Source organism: Aulonocara sp. 'chitande type north' Nkhata Bay, linkage group LG4 (genome assembly GCF_057382095.1).
Source record: "Aulonocara sp. 'chitande type north' Nkhata Bay isolate Kocher_YH1m ecotype deep benthic linkage group LG4, A_spYH_male_GT1.1, whole genome shotgun sequence".
Classification (NCBI taxonomy): Eukaryota; Metazoa; Chordata; class Actinopteri; order Cichliformes; family Cichlidae; genus Aulonocara; species Aulonocara sp. 'chitande type north' Nkhata Bay.
This window is the reverse complement of record NC_141347.1, coordinates 22320702-22345002: the sequence shown is the minus strand read 5'-3', so window position 1 is coordinate 22345002 and position 24301 is coordinate 22320702. Positions and strand designations below refer to the sequence as shown.

Genomic DNA, 24301 nt, shown 5'->3' with positions numbered 1-24301 from the left:
TGATGTAAAGAACATCTTCTGCCCCTGAAGAAAATATACAAAAATAATACATTTTCGAGAAGGAGAACCACAACGCAGGAAGATATACAGAATTACTCCAGTTAGCAAAAGATCAAGATTATTTAATAATTGTAAGTTAAACTTTATCCTAAGCTTTGCTGTGCTTACATAGATGCTGGCAAGAAAGTAAGTTGTGTCACTTTCAGACACATACTGACAAAGATAAAGCCCTTAGCTACTCTACTAGTGCAAAGGGGATGCCTGTGAAGCAGTGCAGCTCTTTCAGATAAAACAGTTATACAAGGCTCAAGTTTGGACACCTTTTGTAAGCTCTGTAAGTCAGAATATTTCCACTGAAATATTAATTAGTTTCTCTATGAGTATTGAAGCATGTTGTGTTTAGGCATCACAGTGACAGAGCCCCTCAAAGAGCTGTATGCTGTGCTAACATGACAAAACATTTATTGCAGAGAGTAATCAGAAATGCCTGTTTCAAGTGGTTAAAAGCAGTAATTAAAAGCACCGCTTGCTTTCTCAAATGTGCTGTCTAGTACTTTAACGTCAATAAGTAATCACCACATGGATGTGCTATAATCCCTGTGAGCGGATGAGATCACCATTCAGCGGACTAGCAGTGGGTTGGATGTTGTAGGAAATGTGCTGAATCATGTTACAACATGAGCAAAGGCTGCTGGATTCTAATAATTAAAGATGCTCTTTGTCACGAATCAAAAAGGCAGACGAGAAATGTGTTTTTAATTATTAAATTATCGCCCTGGGATGAGCTAGAGTGCCACCTGACTTTCTTACAGCCTTTCTTCCCCTCTATATACTGCACTTTGTCCTCCTCTCTCTAACCCTCCATCCGTCTCTCCTGCTCTCTTCCCTTCCTTCCTCTTCTTGGCAGGCTTGTCAGGCTGACATGCCGAGAGGAGACAAGGAGAGACGAGAGATGGGGAAGCAGCTCGTAATAGCGATGGCCTCCCCACATCAATTTGTTCTGGTGTGCTCCCATTACCATCTGTGATGAGGCCACCACCAGAGACCCACAGATGGATGGACAGAACAAGAGGAAGGGAGAATGAGGCACGGTGATGGATGAAGAGGCTTTGGGGGGAGGAGGGAACAGGAAATGTACAGTGAAGGATATAAAAGTGGGAGAATCTAAAGAGAAATTTGTTGTTGGAGAAGGAAAAAGAGGTGTGGAAGTAAGTGATCAGGGGAAAATACCAGGGACAGTGGAGGGGAAAGGAAGGAAAGAAGTGGAAGGGAAAGGAGACTTTAAATGAGGGAAATATGGTGCTGGATCGGGGTCATACATGCAAAGAAAAGGAAGAAGACTTGAAGGAGGAGCGTGGGTGGAAAGAATGGGAGCACACAGAAGACTCAGCAGGGCAGGATAGTGAATTGTGCCTGGGCTGCAGATGTGTCTGAGTGTAGTACAGTACCAGCCTATTCCCATCTGTTCTCATTAGGTGCGGCTCTAGGACGTAAACCGGCACAGCGTGTTTGACACGGCCGCGCTCTGCACGCTCACATGCACACATGTGAACAAGGTGATACTCACTGTCACATTTCATCCCTTGGTGGATGAGCCCATACAGCAGCGAGCCACAGTGGTCACAGAAGGTTGGACTGCCGTATGTGTGAATCTTGAACTTGTGCTTGCTTCTGGGGTCCTGGGCAACAAAGACAGAAAACAGTAAGATGATTACAGCGAGTCACACCTCATTTCTTTTTATTTTGACTTTCTTTTTCAAAGCGGTCTTGAGCAATAGTTTTTGAAAGTTTAAAGTTTTACTTTGGACATTGGCTGCTTTTTCACTTATTTTCAGTTCAGTCCTTGACCACGACCATTTTCAGAGTATTTTTGTATTTGTTAATCCATTTAACACTGACCCATGAATCATTCAAACATAAAAAAAGAAACAAGAACAAATCCAGCAACGAGCTGCCACAGGACCTGAGGGGTGAGTCCACAGCCATCTGTAAAACACAGTGTAGGCTTTGTAATGGTTTGATCCCAAACACACTGCCAATGCAGTAAAAAGCATACATGGATAGAAAAACACATCAGTCATATCAGTCGTGGATTGGTCTCTCCAGATGCTGGATCTCAACATTACTGATGCACTGTGGGATCATCTTAACAGAGAAAAGAACAAAAGGCAGCCGACCCCCAAGAAGAGCTTTGAATGGCCTTAAGGAAGCCTGGAAAACTATTCCTGAAGACAACTTAAGGAAATGACAAGAACGCTGACTAGAAAGTCAGGCTGTGTTAAAGAATAAAGGTGGTCGTATCAAATATCGACTTTCAAGCTTGTTAGAATTGTATAAAATCTTCTTTTGCTTTTATGCGTTTCACTGTATGCTTGTTTCAATAAATCTCTGCACATAGTTCCCCATTTTCCTACCCAATTAAAAAGAAATCAGTGGTAGCTCAAGACTTTGCCACAGTACTGTATGTAACTGATGCTAGGATAGATACAATGTTAACCAGCTTCCTCAACAGTATTGAATACATTGTACATGCCAATTTTTAAGCTTGGAGTTTCTGATCAACTATGACAGCGGCGCTCAGCCTCCAGGCCACGTACCGGTCCGTGAGTCGTTTGGTACCGGGCCGCGAAAGTTGAGGCTTGGGTGTGAAATGTACGGTTTTCAGGGTTTTTATCGCTAACTCTGTTTCCCGGGGTCTTTTCCTGTGTTGTAGTTGTGTGTCTTATTTTGAAAGAAATATTTACACGTTACCATAGCGACCAGAGAGCATTAAGGGGCAGAAAGGAGGATGTTACTCTCAATGTTGTTAGCGCATTTCAGGAGGACACTGCTAATAAAGTTACACAATTACACAGTGAATTCGCATTTATTATTATATTTACAAAATACCACAGATTTTGACTTGGTTGTATCATTTTATTTTGTTGTATTTGTCTGCGACACCTTAAAGGCCGGTCTGTGAAAATATTGTCAGACATTAAACCGGTCCGTGGCACAAAAAAAAGTTGGGACCGCTGAACTATGACACAAGAATCTTAGAAAAACATGGATTGCAGCTTAAGAATTTCTTTGCAACATGTTAAATCAACATTTCTTCCAATGTGTTCACCAGGTTAGCTAATTTCCACAGTCACCACAAAATAAACATAGCTATAATTAAAGGCCTGCAAATGAGGGTGGATAAACCCCCACCAGCATTGCCTCCATCATTCTGAAATGTGTCAGAGTGGCTGGATGTGTAATCATCCAGGCCACTGACTGAGTAAGTGGGCCCGCATCATTGAAAAATGCCCTTTTCTCCACAAACACGCTAAATCAGATAAACAAGAAAATGACAGAAGAAGAGCGCGAGAGAGATGACAGCAGAGGGAGGGCGGAGGAAAGCCTGTGTGTGAAAGAGGAGGGAGCCGTTAGGGTGTGATTGGCAGGGGAATGACTCAGTGGCGTGAGGGTTCCAGAAAAGTCTAATGAACATGTTCTTCTTTTAGTAAGCATGCCTATTTTTACCCCTTTCCTCCAGCCTTTCTTCGAGGCTTTTCTTGTGAGGAAAAAAAAAGACGTAAAAAAAGATGGCGTTTTGGTCAGGCCCTTGTGTCCCGACTGTCTTTTCTCTCGGGTATTCTGCAGACCATTTTTACCTACTTATTGTTGCATGAACACTTCTTCCTCTCCATTATTCAATTGTTGGAACAGTGAATTTATCCTAAAAGAGACTTGCTGAGAGAACTGCAGACACCAGGGACCCAAACAGCAACTGAAGAGAGCTCACATCTCTCTGCTCTCTGTTCCCGTGCCTTTCTTTGTCTTTATCCAGCTTTTTCCTCACTCCTTTCCCCAGCAATCTGTGGACAGGGAGCCCAGGAAGTTTCTTGCTTTTTCTGAAGCTTTTATAGGTTTTCTCTCTTTAACGCTATGTCACTGTCTCTTTGCTTTTGCTCCCACTCTTCTCAGGAGCTAAGGCTGTAATAAAATTTTATTTTTTTTCTCATGTACTTGCAGCCCGAGTCTTTAACTCAGGATTGCAGGAAGAGGCAGGGCGTGAAAACATAATGTGTTTAGTAACCTTGGATTCCGAACAATGTACTAGTGAAGGCGCACAGATAAGTGCAGATGCACATCATAACTAAAATCTAATACTTGCACAGGCTCAAACTAATTTCTCTCTCCCTCTCTTTCTGGCTCTCTTTTGAACTGCCTGGCAATCTCTAATAAGCAAGATGATGATATAAGACATCATAACACCATCAGTATCTCAAAATCACCACATACTTGCCCCAAAACCTCTCTTAAAGTTAGAATAGAATAAATTAAGCGTACGTAGCATAACCCACCTGGACTTCCTGCTCAAAACCAATACCAATACCAACATTAGCAGTATCCACAGCACCACCAGATCCCAAAATGTTGATTCTGTTCATCTGGAAGTAGTGTTTTCAGTAGGAAAAATGTTGCATCACTCATCCAAGTGACTTCTTCAGTCTCAGCTGACTGCAGGTTTCCCCAATCTGTTTATAAGATTGGGGAAAATGCTGAAAACGCTACGTCGCTACATCGCTACGTCCAGATGAACAGAATCAACTTTTGGGGATTTACTTACCTGGATGATTGAGCATGCATCAAGAAGCACCACCAAATGTTCATTACAGAAGATGGAAGTGCAGATAAAACCTTCTTTTGGCGAAAGTGACTAATTTGTATTATTTTTTTCAACTAGTATAAACCAATGCAAATCAGGCGATTGCACATTACACACTGTTTGAGACGATCATGAATCATAGAACATGGCTAACACCATTAGCAGGATCTCTCTTGTACAGATGTTTCAGATCTCCAAAAAAGAAGGAAAAAGAACAACAAGTTGTTTCTTTCTTTGTTGTGATTAGGTTTCAAAAACACTAATATGCATAATATTTAAATGTACAAACACTTGAAGAGGCAGCACACTTGGCAGCTTTTGATTGTGGCCCACGCTGCCACATTTAAAAAATAAAAAAAATCCACAGTTTGGTTGAGTGAACACACAGTTATGGATGTTTTTCATTTTTTCCACCAGAGTCAGAGGGCCCGTGTTGCTTGATGTGAGTATGAGGCACAAAGCCTTAATATCTCAGGGAAACCTTTGCCGTTAGCACTGCATGGCTTTTTCGACTGGCCCGTTCAGCCTTGGGATCCCTATTCACCAGCTGGACCATTGTTTCCACATCACCTTTGAATCAAGCTGCTTTTTTCCGTCTCTCATGGTCTGTCAACTCAGAGGCTGCTAAACAAATCACATGTAGTGGTAAAAGTCACCAGCAGCACACTGTGGTGGCTCTGATCTCATCTGTGTTAGTCTATAACACTATTTTTAAAGTTAAACTGTTTCTCTGGCTTCAACCGGACCGTTTTTCTTTGTTTGCTCTCCCAAAATCTCTATTAGTGTCATTTTATATCCAGTATAAATTCTGAAAATTAAATATTGCCTAAATATTACCTGATGACACCGGCGCGTTCTAATCTTTTCCATCTGGTGATGCAAATAATGAATTAAAACAATCCTGAGCTGTTTCTTTACACAGAGGTTTTTGGCCCTCTGGGCCTTTTAAAAGTGTCAAGTCATTCATCGCTGGGTGCTGAGAGAAACACTGAAAGATATTCGTACTTGCTTTGTTCGCTTAGAAGCAAACATGCACATCAACATCGACTGGAGCTTTCAATAGCGGCGTTCTACAGGTGACTTGTTTGTCTGCTACTCAGTTTTCATTGTTGTTGAAGCCGCTATGAAAAACATGATTCACAGTTCATCAAGAGACAGTCAAAAACGTAAGGAGGTTAGTCACAGAGCCCAGGCACTGGAAAATAAAATTCACAAAACCACGCTTGCATAATGCACAAAATAAAAACATCTGAAAGTATCAAACCTATTTGACAGGTCATCCTTTTAGCCTCAAACACCCTCTCAGTTATTTGAATACAGGACTGTGCTGAGGAAAGGTGTTATCAGATGAACCGCATTAATACTAACAAACAGAGCTGTGGACTTAAAAATGGGAGGTTTGGCTGTGGTGAGTCAAGATGCTTCTGCTGCTGCTGAGTTTCTCAGAGCGTAACAGGTAACAGTAACAATAACTAACAATAATCTATCTATCTATCTATCCACACACGTAAGGTGGAACAGTGGTTGCCTCACAGCAGGAGGATTTGGGTTGAGAATCCACCGGGTGGCTGAGGCCTCTCTGTGTGAAGTCTACACGTTCTCCCCGTGCTTGTGTGGGTTCTCTCCGGGTACTCCAGCTTTCTCCCACAGTCCAAATGCATGTTAGGCTGATTGGTGATTTCAAACTGCCTTGGGATAGACTGGCAACCTGTCCAGGGTGTACCCCACCCCTTGCGTTTGGACATCTGGACTCGCAACCCCGTGACCTTGAACTGGATAAGTGGTTAAGAGGATGGATGGATGGCAAAAAACACTTTTCCAGTTCGGGATGTTTTGGGTAATCATATCCTATACTTTATTCTGCAGAACTGCTCAGATTCGATTGTTTACAACACTCTCGGCACTGTCTGCAGCACATGTGGCAGCAGAGGATGACAGTAGTGTCTCTTCAGTATAAGCTGCTAACCAATTTATGAAATACAGTGCTGGAAAGTTATTAAACAATGACCTCATCATTTACCCTGTCCAAAATAACTCTAGTTGTATGTATAAACATGCATACATGTGTGACTGTAACTAATTTTGTGGAACATAAAGCAATCCATCCATCTTCTTCTCTTTATGCAATTTGGGGGTCACTGAGGGGCTGTAGCACACCCCAGTGGTCACGGGGTGAGAGGCTGGTTGCCAGACTGTTGCAGTGCTAATACAGACAAATGTAGGAAGCGAGGAAGGAACTCGCTTTTCGGGGCTTTGAAGCCGACTGCTGTTTGCTTGCAGACATTCTAGACTATGGTTGCCTGGGTAACCCTCTAATGTATTTACTGCCATTAAACATGTCAATCAACAGTATCCCGCGCTCTGCCTGGAAGTTGAGAAAAGTTAGTCTCACCCATCTTGATCCACGTTGCCAGGTCACTCACTTTCTGCACTTCCACATAGGAAGGCCCCCAGGCAGCTGACAAGTCTAGGATCTTCTTACTATAAAGCAACAGTGCTAAACACAGCAGCACTGTGCTGCCCAATCCTCAGCTGTCAAAAAACATGGCAAGGCTAAAAAAGGGTGGTGCTGCCAGATGGAACAAAAGAAAGTCAGTCCGATGCAGCTCAGTCCCAGATGGCTGCAGCGTGTAGTCAACCATGAATCTCTGCCAGGAATCGTATGACTTTCATGTTGCCTAATCTGACACAGTGATATCAACAGGCAACCTTTTTTAAGTGTTTATATAATTTAAAGTTAAAAGTACTTCCATGGGAAATTTGTCAGGAGAATTGGGACCAACAGCAAAAGGTTCTTTAAGGTTCACCTGGCCCAGGTTAACAGAGAGACACTTTGTGGAGGTTAAGGAAGTTCACCAGACAGGAGGTGTGACCTCAGCCTACTCCATTATCCTGTCAGGTCTGATCTCAGCGCTCCGCTGCAGTCGCAGGTCTCTTACTGGGAAAAGTAGCACAAACCTCCTCGAAGCAAAACTTCGGAACTGAATGTCAGATCTTCGCTTTAACATGAACAGATTGGAGAACTGAAATGGTTTAATGATTTAAGTCAGCAAAGCTCCATCAGGAATTGTTTTTCTGTTCATCGTTTTACTTTTTATTTATTTATTTTCTTTATTTGTATTTATGCGCTCCACAATCACACACTAGATAACAGCAAAACGGTCCCCAGACATCACTGGGGGGAATTAAATTCCTCAAAAACACCAACAGAGAAAAACAATGAAACTACAATTAAATTAAAAGACCAGAATCATACTGTGTTTATGCAAGAATGTGCATGCTCGTGTGAGTGCCTGTGTGCATGTTGGAAAAAGGCACCTGGGGTAACAAAGTGAACAACTGTACAGTTGCTATGGTGATAACGGGCTGGAGAAAATGCAGTGATAGATTGAAAGCAGGCAGGAAAAAAAACTAAGAGAAAGAGAGAAGGAGGTTTAATAAAATTAAGCATGTGCTGTGCAACTATGAAGAGAGTCTGGTTAGAAGTAAAGGAACAAGAAGAAGAAAAGAAAGAGTGCCAATCTCATAGCCAGATACACGTGATGAAATGCTCCCTTTTCTTCCAAGCTCAAGGTCAGGTGAAAGAAAGGACTGCGCAGGGTTGTTTTTAGCTGAGAGAATCATCAGTTATTCTCTGCCGGTAGAGTGGAACCCAAAACAACCAGTGTTGTCAGGCTCGCCCAAACAAACACTGCCCAGAGCTTCGGCTGAACAGGCGCTAGTCTGACCCGCGATGGTGAAGGGCACACACTGCTTATTGCACTCTGTGACTGCATTAAAATGAGTGTGCCTCAGTGTTTGTGTGCGCATCTGTCTGTTAGAGTGTGTATGATGGTACGAGCACCAGAAAAACAAAAAGGAGAGAAACCAGCGCAAAAGAAGAATGAATAGAAATAGAAATAATAGAAGGAAAAAAAGATAGAGGTCTACCAATGTGGAGACAAAGAGAGACACATGGACAAAAAAGGAGAACGATGGCAGAGAGAAAGTTGAGCGGCGTTTGTGTGCGAGTGTGTTTGTGGGTGGGCGGGTTTGTTGCATCAAAGTAATACCAAATCTCCAGGCCAAGAGTTGAGACTTTCCACATTCAAGCCACCGTGGGCTTTAGTGAACTGGCTGGCGTACACAATGCCCAGACAACTATTTACACAGAGGGACGATCCACAGTGACAGTCAAAGTGAATCAAAGGCACAAGAAAACATTTTAAGCTGGGATTAAAAGGTATGGAAGCCCAGAGAGGCAAGGGGTGAAAAACTTTTGCAGGAATTATCTTTTATAATGTATTTAGTGTAATTTATTTTGTCTCCGTTATATGTGTTCACTATTTGTTTGTGTTTCTAGTATTTCCTGTGGTTCCCCTGTCTCTGACTGCATGTCTCAGTGTTACTTTAAAGATTAGTTTTCTCTTGTGTCTTGTTTTGATTTCACTTGCTGCTTTTGTTCCTTTGCCTCTGCTGTGATTGTCTGCCAGAGGCAATTTATACTTCTGTGTTAAAGCTACATGCACAAACCCCTCTGAAACCCTGCACTGTAACCTCACGGCCGCCTCCCTGGAAATGTAACCACTCGTCACATCAGTGCAGCCCACCGTTGTGCCTGGCCTGTTTAGGACAGTCAATTTGTCCATTTCCTGCCACTTTTTTCTTTTCTGTGTTAAATCTGCACACTAGGTATGTTGTAATTGTAAACCCCTCTGAAACCTCACATCATAATCCGACTTGGACCTCCAAGGAATTGCAAACATGGCGTCAATATAACGACAAAAAGCGAGGACCCAAAGGGGGGGAGAAATAAATCCCAACATTTTACTTGTTTCTATCACGTCTGGCACCACTTACCAAACACCAGGACACAATCACAAGGTAATTAACACATAGTGCACCAGCACAAGCATGAACGTCAGCCATTCATGTGATGAATAGTAATGACAATGATGTGGGAAGCTTGCATAGCTCATGTGGCCGACGTCACGCTGGAAGATTCATCGCAAAAGTCTAAATCAAACATGAGTTTCACTGGAGGTCTCAGGCCCACAGATCAAGAAAACAGCTGGCAACTGGTCGCTAGAAGGGGGGGAAAAAAGCATGTTTCAGCTGCAGAGAAGGTGCTGCATCAAGAACCCCCTTGGTACCTTTGGTTGCTTGCAGGTTGCTAGCGACTTTCTCAGGGAAAACTCGCCAACTACTCAACGAGTAAATGTAAACAGACACCATTCGCATTCAAAGTAAAAGCTGAGCCTTTTGAAATCTAAGTTACCACTTAACGTGTATACCCCTACTTGCCAAACGGTGGGGATAAACACCCTTCTCTTTAGTGGTTGCCATGGAGTCGCAGACCAGTCTTTAGGCTTGTGTGACTGAATTGCGTTCACCTGTCTCTTGTTCCCACTCCAGGGTTATAATCCTGTCTTTCCTCTCGTCTTTGTCAGAGCATCATTGTTGAGTTTCCCCTCTTCCTGTTCCCCGTGCTCCTACACATACTCTAGAGTCATCAGAACTCTCCAGAATCATACCACATATTAAAACAATGGAATAAAGATTTGGACTGAGAAATATATGCTTCATCATGGGTTCTTTTAGGATTTCTAGTCATCGTGAGTAAAATAAATTACAGTTCTAGTACTGCCATGTCAAATACGATCACCAAACCGTAACTTGTCTACCAGTTCACACTGACTTTATCCCTCTTTCTCATTCACCCATGCATAAAACACGCACACACTTAGCTATACAGATACAAACCCTGACAGCCACCCGAGTCCTGGGGTGGGGTTTTGCTTCAAGCAATCAATCGTATCACAGGGACTAATCTGTCATCACTGATAAAAACAATAATGAAGCCGTGACTCAGTATGAAAGAAAAAGAAGACAGAGGACAGAGGGCGGCAGAGCTGACACGAGCTATATCAACAGCAGAAAAACTACTTGAGACGAGCAGAATAAGACTTAGAGAGAAGGAGGTCAGGCGATAAAAGGGGGGAAAAAAACCCAAAACTTGTCAAAGGTCATTGAAAACTAGAAAGCGCTGCTGATTTAAAAACAGCATAATGAGTTGCTCTTTATCATGTCGCCGCTTTTATTATCTCCCAGCTAACGTTTCATCCATCAAAGAAGACTCACAGTGACAACTGTGCATGCATTTGCTGTCTCCGGGTTCATCTGTATCTTCAAATCATGCTTGTAAAGGTACCTCTATCCATCACTGATTTAATTAGAGCTATCCCATCTCTCTCTCTCTCCACCTGCAGCTCCTGAGTGTTTACTGGACCATTGTTATCAGACTATCCCTCTGTAAGCCGCATTATGTTAAAGACCGATTTACAGCCAGGCAATCCAAAGTGGAAATTTTTAAACAGATACTGGAGGATATTTGTATTTAAAAAATGTTAGCCCCGAGGTTGCTTCATGGAGACTTTATTTTGCAGTATTTTGCCATTTCCGAGCTCCCTGATGTTATATGAAGTGATGGAGTGTAAGGGTGTTTTCACCCCATGGCCTGCCTGTTCCAGCGGCAGCATAATACACGTCTCGTCAATGCGTCGTTTGTTGTGTGCCTCCTCTGATTACATGCCTTTCTGGTCTTTTTAGAGATTCAAACATCAAAAAGCATTAGTATATCATGGTTCTCGCATACATGAAAGGATGCACTGCTGCATGCGTTCACGCAGGCACACAGACACACACCGGGAGTGTGCGAACAAGCTCATTAGTGAGGAATGGTACAGAGAGCAATGAGAGCAACTTTCCAGTGATTCTTTAATATGAATTGTGCAGTTGGATATCTAGCTGAAGCCATGAGAAGACTTATTAGTCTTGAGCGTCTCATATGGCTTATGGTGCACACCAGTGAAATTACCAGAACAGTCATAGAAACATAATCCGTTAAAAAAAGATGTTTCAAAAGTGAAATTACAAATTCTGAAGAAAACTGTTGGTTTGTATTAGGTTATTTATACATCAGGTTTTCTTCTTTATTACTATTTCGGTATCATTTTCTTGTTGTAGATGATTGATGTGGTGAGAAGAGTTTAAAATAACAGCCTGATTAACAGACCATCAACCTGGCAATTACCAGTCTTCCCCCATACTTCCGGGTCTACTTTTATAGCATTATTATACACCCAGCCTCCAGTTAATTACATGCACCTATCCAAGGTGCATGTAATAATCTGAAAGAGCAGCGCTGCAATAAAATGCTTTTATAAAAAGCTTTATAAAAAGCTATAATGTAGAAGTTAAGCACCTCTAAAACAAATTTAAACTTCAGGTTGCTGTTCCTGGTTAAGGAACTCTTAATCTGTTTTCAAAAAAGCAAAATAAAAAGGAGAAGAGAAGAAAAAGCAGATTACAGAGATTATATTGTGTGGAAGTGTCGTCATTTCTGTAGTTATCCACGGTGATCACATAGTTAACCACACCCTGATGACTACAATCCTACAGTGCTTCAGTAATGTTGAGGTCTGGGCTCTGAGGAGGCCAATCCATGACTGATAGTGTTGCAGTGTGCTTTTTTTTATCCAGGTATGCCTTTACTGCATTGGGAGCATGTTTGAGATCACTGACATGCTGAGAATTGAAGCTGTTGCCAATCATATGCATTCCAGGTAGTTTTGCATAGTGCTAATGATAATTTTCTATATTCATAAATTCCATAAATTCTGAGAAGATCCTTAACACCACTGACTGGAGCCCTAAACCATTACAGAGCCTCTGCAGTGTTTTACAGTTGTACCTCTCGTCTGACCTCTAAACACAACACTCAAGCACATCTTGGTTGGTTGTAGGACTAGCCTTACTCAGGGCTGATACATATGGAAACACAACCAGGTTCTCAGGTGTCTAGCCGAGAAAGTTGAGCCCAAAAGAAAATCCATCATCGCTCAACCTTTCATAAACCAAGAGGAGCGTCAGTTTTCATCAACATTTGTCCGGGAAGGAGACAAGCTGAGGACAAGCCCCTCAAACCCAGATCTGGGCCCACTGAAGGTTGCCAGGGATTGGCAGATGCAAACAGACTTGGAACAGAGGCTAATTTTTCCCCACAGAAATCGTAACAACAACTTTGCGACCAGACCTCGTCCTTTGGTCTAACTCCCAAAAACTTGCGTACATCACTGAGCTGACGGTACCATGGGAGGAAGCAATTGAGGAAGCGTTTGAGTGTAAGAAGCCAACTTGGCAGCTGAGGCAGAGGACAGAGGCTGGAAGATCAAGGTGGAAGTGGGGTGCAGGGGCTTTGTTGCCAGTACAACAGCAAAACTGCTTAGAGAGATTGGGATCAGAGGACAGGCGCAACGGCAGGCTATAAGAGAACTAGCTAACACTGCTGAGAGGACCAATCACTGGCTATGGTTAAAAAGGGCTGACAGCACTTGGGCAGCTAAGGCAGTCAGCTAACCGCGAGAGAAAAGAAATATTCCGCTCTTTTCCCCTCTGCTCTTCTTCCCTTTTCTGGGAGGCAGTGGGGAGGTAGAGCGTACAGCCCGATCCAGCGGGGAGGTGTGGGAAGCCAGATCGGGCGCCCCTTTCCGGCTCTCCTCTCTGCTCTCTCCTATCTTGTCCCTCTTGTCTTACTTCTCTCTATCACCTTTTGGGTCTGCCATTACATTTTATATTCTTTTATTCTATTATATTTTATATTCTTCACTGTTTTGTCCAGTTTCCTCAAATTGTCTTAAGGATGCACTGCACACCATGCTGAGACAGGGCTGTGCGATATGACCAAAATCTCATATCCCGATATAAGACATTTATCGTCCTGACAACGATATAAATCACAAAAATGTAACATTTTCTGTAAATTCTGTGACTCTTGGGCAACTCGACTTGCGTGAAGTGATTTCAGCTGGGCATCCTTTACCTGGAGTCCAGTGTTTTAACCGATGCATGAAACTGTACATTTTTAGACACAAGTTGTAACGGCCACCACTTTCTTTCGAAGTTTGAGTCTAAGGCTTATTTTTTAGCACCTGATGTCTCTGAATTTTGCTTCTCATCTGTAAACTCTCTGCATACTCTTTCACATGATTCAGATTATTTGGAAAAGTCTCAACAGGAGCTTGAGCTTTATTGTGAAAGTGTTACGTGAAAAACAAACAAGCGGACGGCAGAGCCACGCGATGGTTTTACCATCATTGTTGCTAACGACAGCACGTAAAAACAGGCGCTTGTCTGTCCGTACTGTTGTTATATTAAATATAAGAGAAAGAGAGAACTTTAAGAAATTAATATAGCCACTACAGTGACCATCAAAAGCTGAAAATATATTGCTGTAAACAGTTTATTTTACGAAACAAACAATAGCGTAATAGGAAACGATAGACGTTTTTATATCGTCATCTGATATATATATCGTTATATCGAACAGCCCTATGCTGAGATATGTAAAAGTTTTTGCTAATAGTTCTTTATCCTGTTGGTCCAAAAAAATTATATTTTATACCTGTGTTGTCTTTGTCATTATCTGCACATTTATGCAGCCAATGTCCAAAGAAACCATTTTTTTTAAAAGTGCTCCTTGGATACAAAGGACCTTTGCAAAACCTTTGCATAGTACTGTAAATAGGAGGATTAAAGGATCAAAAACAGCTTAGACTGGACTGTCCCACCTCAAGTTGGTAGAACAAGGCAGCCACTCATCTTGGAAACTAAATACAGCCACTGTTCACAAGTGATCCTTGCAAATGTCTGCTCCCTATATATCTTCACTTGTTTTACCAAGGCATAATGCATCACAGATGATGCCTCAGAAATATTCACAGGAAATTTATCACGAACGACAGAGCCATCACACGCTCGTTACACTCATAATCGTAGAACTATTGATCGTGTCCTCAATCCACGCTTCACATTACTGCCTGGTTGGAGATGAACAAACTGCCTCATTGACTCTGTTGTATATAGTATAAGGCTGTATGTGAGGCCAGGGCACTGATGATATTTATGAATATGAGCAAGTTTAAAATGACAACAAAGCACGGCTCAAGTTTGTCAGTTTCAAATAAAAACTTCATTGCAAATGAAAGCATTCTGTTTTTAAACACATATAAGACCAAATTTTACTTAAGAACTAAATGTGTAGACACACACACAGATAAAACACACAGAGTAAAATGAGTACAGAGTAAAATCAAACCGAGCAGACACAGGTGTTCGGCCCTTAATCCTTTCCCGTTGCTATCTAATTAGCAGATCTAGTGTTGAGATCCATTCAAACTGCACCTCTGAGCCGCGCACACGCTTTCATCACAACCCAACTTTCATCATCAAACAGAGCGTTTAATTAGATTGACTAGGATATGAGGCCTGCTTTTATATGCGCGTGGGTTGCCCTTTCTGTGGCATGAACTGTAGCTACAGTCCTTTGTTGCTTCAATTCGCACAAAGGCCAAAGCGGGGTCTTTAACCTGTGAGAGTATCATCACTTCCTGTTTGCGCCTCCATATGACTAGGGGTCTCTGCGGCAGCAGTTATCAGGCTCCATTAGGAGACACTGGTGGCGATAGCTCCATCTCGGCTCATTGGTAATTGAGCTAAATGGCTGTGAGAGAGGATGAGTTGTTCAGAGGATAGTTGACTTTGTCGAGAGGTAGTGGAGAATCCCACTTAGTGTAACAGAAATCCACTGTGCCTATATCTGGCCTGCACTTATGCCTACATGCAATATGTAAACACAGACAACTACTGCTTCAGCACATCGAGGACTGTGGTGAGGACAGGTTGACTGATGCAGTCCAGTAGGAGTCTCTGATGATGTTTGCAGACTATATGTTAGATTGCTGTGTTGTGGGTTTTAGAGAAGACAGTATTAACCAAAAGACAGGAGGCCAAACTGGAGGTGGCAGAGTTTAAGATTTTCATTGGGAGTGATCAGGTACATCGGGGGGACAGCTCAGGTTGAGTCAATCTGGAGACAGACTTAGAGATGTAAGGTTGAAATGATTCGGACATGTGCAGAAGAGGGATAGCGGATATATTATACAAAGGGCGTTGAAGATGGAGCTGCCAGGCAGGAGGAAAAGAGGAAGACCTCAGAGAAGATTCAGGATTGGTGTGACAGAGGAGGATGGAAGATACAGGAAGACATGGAGGCAGATGATCTGTTGTGGTGACCCCTAATAGGAACAGCTAAAAGAAGAAGAACAAAGGCGGAGATATGTCCAATATCTTCTGAGTTCACATTGTTATTCTATTATTGAACATTAGGGAACCAATTCCATCCCTGGAATGAGCCCTCTGAAGGGCACATTATCTCCAACGTCACTTTTTTTTCTCGATAGCTGTTGCAGCATCTCCCTCTGTATAATTTGGGAATCCCATGTCTTCGACCTGAACGTCACCAGTCGCACCACCTGCACAAGGTTACAAAAATTGAGAAGTGTGCAACCAGCCGAAACACCACCAAAGCGTGGCCCCCATCAGTGAATGTGGAGTCACATAAGCAGTGGGTATAGTTGTAAAAAGAAAAAGAAAAAAAGAAAAGCTGAGCACATGAAATAAACTGCTCCCATACCTAAAGAAGCAAACGGTTCTTTCTGTGAAATTTTCATGAACACTTCCAGTTATTTAAAATAACATAAGAGAGGAGTCTCTAAATAAAAGGTGCACCAGCAACAATGCCAAGAATCAGAGTCGCTCTGCCTTTTGTCTTTAAACAGATAGTACCATGTCCAATCAGTAAACACAACAGTGCTGTGCTGGGACAAAAAAAGAAAAGACCTTTAGAGTGCAGGTAGAGCTAAAAATAATCCAGTAATAAGAAGACAATTCAAAAATAAAGGAGTTTTGGGAAGAGGTTGGAGCAATCATAAAGGAGATTTTGTCAATTAAACTTGTGATGGATCCCAAACTTTTCCTACTGGGATTATATCCTGTAGGGTGTAACATAGATCATTTTGAAAAAATCTTCATAAACATGGGAATACTACAAGCAAAGAGAGTGATAGCTCTAACGTGGAGGAGTCTTGGCAAACCAAGTATTTCACATTGGTTCAAAGAATTGTCTTTATGTTTACCATTAGAGAAAATTACATATACTCTAAAAGATAAACAAGAAATTTTCCAGAAAATTTGGGGGCGCTACATCCAGTATATTGGGAATAAAGATCTATCTGGTTTACTGTGTGAGACAGGGACAGCCTAGCTATTCCCTGTACAGGACCACAACCATATGCTGCAATCTGAAAATTATTCTTTAAAATCTGTCAGAGGTCTCATGGACTCAAGTGCTTTCATTGAATGTACCTTGTGTTTCGTTTATTGTGTAAATTTGTTTGTGTGTGTACTTTATATATGTATATATGTAAAACTTTAATAAACATAATGTTAAAAAAAAAAAAAAGCAGACAATTAGTTACTGGCTCAGAATATCTATCAAACTGTCTCTCACTGTTTGCTGCCAGCACTTCCCTCTTAGATCATTTTAATTTAATAATAATTGATTTAATGATGAGTCTTCTTCTTTTTCTTCTTCTTCTGTCTGTTATCTGTTGTTGCTGTTACCCGTTTCTCATTCGTCACAGCAGACTCAACTGTGTAATATACTGAGTCAAACAGCGCCCCTCTATAGATGTGTGGTGAAAGATTGTATTACATTCCCAAAAAGATAAGCAGGGAGCTGAGTTTGCTTCGCTTGGAAAATAAAAAATAAAAACAATCAGACCAATTAAGTCATACCACTGCGTCAGCTGCATTTTTACTGGCTGACTTGCTTCTGCTGAGGGTTCCTGCTCACTCAGCAAGTACGGACTTTATCAACGTTAAAGAATAAAATAAACGTGTCAGAAGAAGACTTGTGGACAGGATGGACTTTTCAGCTTTAGTGTGGATTTGTTCAACACAGTTATCACAAACAAACGCCACCCTCTTCAAATAGGGTGAGGGACAAGCACACCCCTTTTACTCTGTGTCTGGACACAGAAAACATACACAGATGAATATTTTTTATGTAAAATTATTTATGAGTGATTACAAATGTAAAAACAATCTTGTTTTATTATCATAACAAGTGAAAAACCCCAGAGCATCCCTGATGAACAAATTATGACTCTGATAATATAGTTGAACAACGTTTCTCCCACCTCTTTACTTTTTTTAATTTTTATTTAGTGGCATACTAACATATTGACTGATATATTGGCCCTGCAGATGTAAAATGTCAGGCTCTGGCTGACTGAATTGCTCATGTATCCATGCTTGCAGTTTTGCATATAGAGTCTTGGCTGGATTTAGCTGCATGTGTTAGTCTACTGAAGCAGTACTTTTAATACGGCTGTATACACACAGAAAACTAGCATAGTGGGCGGCAGCTGTAGGTTACCTGAACAGATTGTGACTATTTACAGCCTTGGCAAGTTTATTATTGTTGTTAGCCTGTTCTGTTGGGCACTGAACATTTGTTATAGTTTTAAATGATAAGGAAGCCTGAACAGGATTTTTGTATATCAGGGAAATAAAACAGAGTTACTAAGTCCTTTCTTTTAATACATTATCACAGAGAGGATGTGTTATGCATGCCAGTGAACTTGGATAACAAGGCATGTGCCAGTCTTGAATCTGTATGGTGCCGTTTTGTGTAAAATGCAATCCAATAGATGGGGGTTAGTGTTTCAAAATACCCACACAACCAGACTGGTTTAAATTGGCTTACCAAGTCTCAGAAAAGGCCAGCTGTTACAATAAAGTCATAAAAGTTTAAGAAAAGGGGAAAGTTACAAAACTTTTCAGGTCATCTATCACCTGGCTTCCCACAATGTTTTATAGCAGCCCCCACTTTTACCCTAGTTCCCCTGGTGTGTTTATTAAAGCTTTCACTTGCAGGAGAACAGGACAACTGGCTGTTAACATACCTGCCCGTTAATCACTGCAACATCGCCACTGAATCCAAGCAGGACGGGCCCCAGGTGGCCATCTCACACGGAAACTATATTTAACCATCGCACAATATAAACAACAGAAAAGAAGAAGCTGCACTTTCACAACTAAGGAGAGTGTACACATGTTCATGTGTGAACACACACACTCTTTCTAAACACAAAGTACTATTTTCTGTAGGAGGCACAATAAAAATACAGGTATCCAATCCTATTTGTCACTCAAATGAACGACTGAAAATGGCTATAACCGATATTTTTATAATAACTAAGCATAAAATGTAATAGAGAAAACAATGTGACAGTGTGAAAGGGGTCGCTCATAGTGATGAACCTGCAGAAAATGATGAATCTGTATCTCATCTTTGCTTTACAGAGATTTATACACAGATTCATCTCTTTGTTTCTTTGCCCTGATGCAAAGTCACCGTTGTGGTTTACTGGCAGTGTGTTGGTTTCTCATCTCCAGGCAAAGCTCTAAAAACACCGTGCACCACAAACGCTGAGCAGACACAGTCAACATCTAGCTGGGTACTAGTTTCTAATACCTGCCTACATGATGAGCACAAGGGCAGCCCGCATGTAACAGTGAATATATAAGTATAAGAATATAAGACTGCAGATTACAAGTCACTTTAGAATTGACTGACACGAACGCATATTGAAGCCCAGAGAACTGTACTTTAGTACAATGCACACAAAAAAACAGATATTTTGTTTTGTTTGAACAGTTTTTGAAAATTTAATATTTACCTAAAATGCCTTTGCATTAACGGCACTTGGTCTTCAGCAGAGAACTGGAATGCAGTTTAATAAATTAAAAGAAAAAGTTATTATCTTCCCTGTAATTGAATAAAACCTGGGTCACCACAGTGATTATATTTCATGAAAAATGCTTAAGATACACATACAAATCCATTACAGACTGTTGTATATATATGGGATTTAAAGTAAAGAAAAAATCTGCTTTACATTTTCTAAAGCGAAGAGAATTCTGATCTAGTTTGTCGTGTGTTTGACATGTAAATGTGTAAACAGATGCTCTGTTTGTCCTTCCTTATGCTGGCTGTGTGTGTGTACTAAACCCTGTGACATTCAGGCTGTGTGTGTGTGTGTGTGTGTGTGTGTGTGTGTGTGTGTGTGTGTGTGTGTGTGTGTGCGTGTGTGTTTGCGATCATCTTGCATGCACTAACATGTGTGAGTGAGGATTATGTCAGATGCCCTGTAGCTGGCAGAGAGACCACTTTGGCCCCTGATGTTTCTGTCCAGCGTCCAAAAAGCTGATGATTAGCGCCGCGCCACTTGATTGTCTATGTGCGTACCATTTACTCTCTGCAATTACATAAGCAACACAGCTGTTCTCTGCATCTTTGTCTTTCCTCAGTACAACTGCTGAATGTGCAGCTCTCCTCCCAACCACACTGCTGCCATATCCAGCTTACAAATGACCGGCTAACTGAAAGCTTTCAGGTCATCTAAGAGTTATGCATCATAAGGATGAAGCCAAAAGATCAACAGCTGTCAGTGGGGTTTTAATCCACGAGGTGTTAGAGATATGGGAACATCCTCAGCTGGCTTATGCATACGTGATTAGATGTAGGGGCATATCACTGGTGATATGAAATGAACCCTTGACCTATGCCTTTGCACTCTACTAGAGATAGATCTGCAGTTATAGATGTTATATATGTTCTGATCCTTAGATATGTTTTGTTATTTGAGAATAGCATATTTTATTTATAGCCCACTCTTTTTCAGTGAACCAGAGATAATTGGGCAACTGACTCAAAATGTCACATCAGCCTTAGACTCCCCTCGAACATCCCATTCTAGGTCAGCCTGACCTTTTGCCACTTCTAGAATGACTCTCTTTCTGTCTTTGTTCTTTCCTATAACAATAAATGACCCTGCCTTCCCCTTGTCTGTATATGTTTGGGTTCACCAGTTCTGCACAGCCCAGAAGCGTATTTCATAGGTAGGTAATGGTTGTTTGTTTGTTACATCTTCATCAGTTAAGCAGGCAAAAGGTCTAAAGTTGAATATATGTATGGGTATTTGCATTTTTAAGGCGTCTGCTTACGACGAACCTGGTGTGCGCGTTTCGAAAGGCAGAACTTTTAGTTTTAAGGCAAACATTCTCCATTTCCAGCTTGTGTTGCCTCTTTTACGGTTTCACAGCTGAACGAGTCGCTGCCAAGTGTTTGCAGACAACTCTGTCTTCCATGCAAACTACTGGTAACCGCGGCAACCTGCTAATAGCCAAAGCAATCACAAGGAGGTTTTCAGTGCAACAACATATCACTCTTGGCAACCAATTTCATTCTCGCTAAAGCTAGCAACCACTTTCCAACCTTTGTCTAGCAGCTAGTTGTTACCAGGGGGGCACTGACCAGTCTCTTGCACTGAATTAATGAGGCAAATAATTTCACAACAGTTACCAGTGACTGCCTCCAACAGTTGCTAGATGATTGCAGAGTGGTCTCTAGGCCTAAAGCAAATCCATTACATACAGAACATGCTTGTGAAGCCATTTACAGAAGATAACAGTGGCAGATGATCACAGAATTCTTTCCATTATACAATAAAAAATACTGGGAATTATCAGTGTTACTTCTCAGCCTCCCAGTAGACTCACGTACGGTATCAATTTGAAAATCCTACAGTATGTCACCTTGTTTTTGAGTTATCGCATTCACAAGGTTTTCAGAAAACTTGACCTCTGACCTTGACCCTGAAAACTAAAGGGTAAAAAAGTTCCAAAAACCTTAACAACATCCAACCAAGTGAAAAACACAGGAGGTAAGTACTGTACTAAGTCCACCAAAATGTTACCACAACATAATTTTTCATAGGATCTAAAACCATTAAGACCAGGTTACAGCTAAAGTATACAAACATTTTAGATACTTGATCATAATTTTTGGTCTCAGTGAGGGATATTTCACTCTGCCTAATTTAGCTAATAATTTATGTTTGTTAGATGTTTGTTAAATGTTTAATCTCTGTTTGGTGTAGATTTATTTTTTTACTGTGTAGATTCTATCAGTACAACAATACCTTTCCTTTTAGCAATCATTATCCATCACTACTGATTTCTACAGATCTTTTTTCATACATCTTACAGCAAACTACATCTGTATCTGTTTTCACACATGAACTCCTAACAATTTTGGAAGAGTGAGGCCAGGAAATTGTGTTCATTTTTTCTTTCTCACACATAGCACAGAGCAGATGATAGACCCGGTCTCACTCTCTGGAAGATTGGTTTGGGATGAGGTGATGTAGAGTGTGCGAACGCTGGGTAGCTTTTATCAGAGCTGTTCTCACATCAGCTGTGAGAATAGTGGATGATCACTAAGGAGCTATCAGGTTAAAAAGATAATAAATACATCAGCAGTTTTGAACTCGGGAAAAAGAATGCTGATGTGAAAATGTCACATTGAACTTTAGAAATCTGTGACTCTACAACTGACACACACAGTTAATCAAGAAAATAATTATTGAACTAATCAATATTTTTGAATGCCACTGTCAATTTTTTTCCTTTTAACAATATGGACTTGGAGTCTTGGTTCAGTAGCTAACCCTCCAATCTATTGCATGAGGTGTGATCGCCTTAATATTTCAAAGATAAATAATTATTGGCATTCTTAGATGACACACACATGACACATTATCAACCCACTCATGACACAAATATCCAATTGCGCAGCTCTTGTGTGAGCGCATGAATATTTCAGACATCGATGTTAATACTCTACGGCTGAGCTCATCGATTATTTGTCAAGGTGGGGAAAGCGGCAGCGCCTGCTCAGACTTGATTGTGATTCAGATATTTGGAGACTATTAGAGGCTATTCTTGTCAAGCTGGGTGTCTTAGACAGGGCTGACTAATGATCCAATGGTCTCAGCCACAGCAGGAGGGATCAGTGACAGCTTAATGAGGCCACAGGGCTTCTGTGCTTACAGTGACAGAGGGAAAAGGAGGAATGTGGTGTGATGGGAGGTGTGGAGGGGGCAAAGGAAGGTAAAAGTAGTAGTGAGTAGAGACGAGATGTTTTGTAAAACCAGATAAGAAAAACAAGTTCAAGGCAAAACAGAAAAAAGTCTGGAAGAAGATAAATGAGAAAGTAGTTAGTATGCAATTTGAAAGAATGCACGGTGTAAGGTGTCCCACTGACGTCCTCCCACTCCTGAAAAGCCTGGGATTCACTCTTATGGAGGATCCCCAACAGCTCGGTGCATTTAAAGTGACAACTCAAGCGGGTGGTTTTTGTCTCCTGTGTATCCTCCTCCTCATCTTCCTGTGTTGGTGTTGGATGAGTCACCCACAGTAATAGTTAGGGAGGGTTGTGTTGCTCCTCTCGTCACTGCTCGAGATAGGGCCACCGTGGGGTGTAGGGCCTGCATCAGCATGTTTGCACCGACTGGCAGAGGAAGTTGGCAACCAAGAAAATAACAGGTTAGGTTGAAAGCAAGGGAAAACAACAGTGCGAGCAGGTGAACACCAAGCTGAAATGTTATGAGCAGTCACACATGAAGCGAATAACATGCTATGACTGGGTGCAAGAGAAACTGGCCAGTGTGCAACTGTGACGAGAGACAAATAGCAATGGCCACCTAATTTTGTCTCCATGTCAGGTGCTCATGGTTAGCAGACGTAAGCACATACTGAAACAAGTCTGTAGCCTAGGAGGAGGGACCTAACGATGAGGCGCAACGCTGCAGCAGCAGCACTGCTTAAAGTATCAGCTGCTGCTGTCCTGGTGAGATATAAAAGTCGTGCATAGTCCATGCCCAAAAACCCTAAATCAAGGGTGTCACTCTCATTTGACATCATACAGCCGACTTTGATTTTAAGTGGGCCGGACCTGTGAAACTACATGAGAAATGTGTAAAATTACAGAAAAATATCTGGTAGTTTGTTGCCCATACTGTCCTGTAATTTTAAAATAAAGTTTTAGTTAATTTAGAAAACAAATCTCTTTTTTCCCCTTCTGCTGTGGATTCACTGTAAAAAAAAAAAGAAGAAGAAGAAAAAAAAAAAGGAACATTTCTGTGATTTCCAAAGCTGACCAGTGGGCCCAAGTGGAGTCTTTGCCAGGCCGATTCTGGCCCCCAGGCCATATGTTTGACAACTCCGTCCTAGATTTGGAAGGACTCCAAAATGTAATCATTTTTTAAGTCGTGCCAAGCCCCACCTTTGGTAGAAGTTTCATGCTAATATGTCCATAACTTTTTGAGTAAACCTGCTAAAAACCATCAAACAGGCAGACAAACTGAACCAATCATGAAATCTCCAGGGCACGGTGGAGTGAAATTAACTTGCACCATTAAAGCAGCATTAGCCACCTTCCTTAAAGTTATTTGTGTTTGCCCATGACCCACACATCTGTAAAGCAGGGGTTAGTTAAATGAAAATATAGTGACCGAAATTAAATTTAAAATGAATCTCAAGAGAAATAAGGTATAAAAAAAAATCACCATAAGAGGCTGACCGAAATCACTATCATCATCTACTGCCACAACCGCACCCTGACGAGAACTAATTTTATTCACATCTTTGGCCATTTATTTGGCCATGACACCTTTGTTCTAAAAAGAGATCCAGAAGACAGAGAACTACAAAGAAAGGGAGATGTGACCAGTTTCATCTTCTTGAAGTATTTCCCATCTGCTCACACATCCTTTCCCCAGCAGAAGGCCTAATCTTCAGTAGAGGAAAAGCAAATCTCACTTATTTCTTTTTGTAAAATGGTGCAACTCAGTAGCTATGCAAATGCCAGATGTGTCA

The 24301-nt window shown here is 41.5% G+C and overlaps 1 protein-coding gene across 2 annotated transcripts in view; it reads right to left on the bottom strand.

Annotated features, from left to right (window-relative positions):
- prkcab (protein kinase C, alpha, b) overlaps positions 1 to 24301 on the bottom strand; it is a 129906-nt gene that overhangs the window by 37734 nt on the left and 67871 nt on the right. For both annotated transcript variants that reach the window (XM_086289155.1, XM_086289156.1), the window contains exon 4: positions 1568 to 1679. In XM_086289155.1, coding sequence (XP_086145281.1) covers positions 1568 to 1679 — 112 coding nt within the window. The remainder of the gene's footprint in view (positions 1 to 1567; positions 1680 to 24301) is intronic.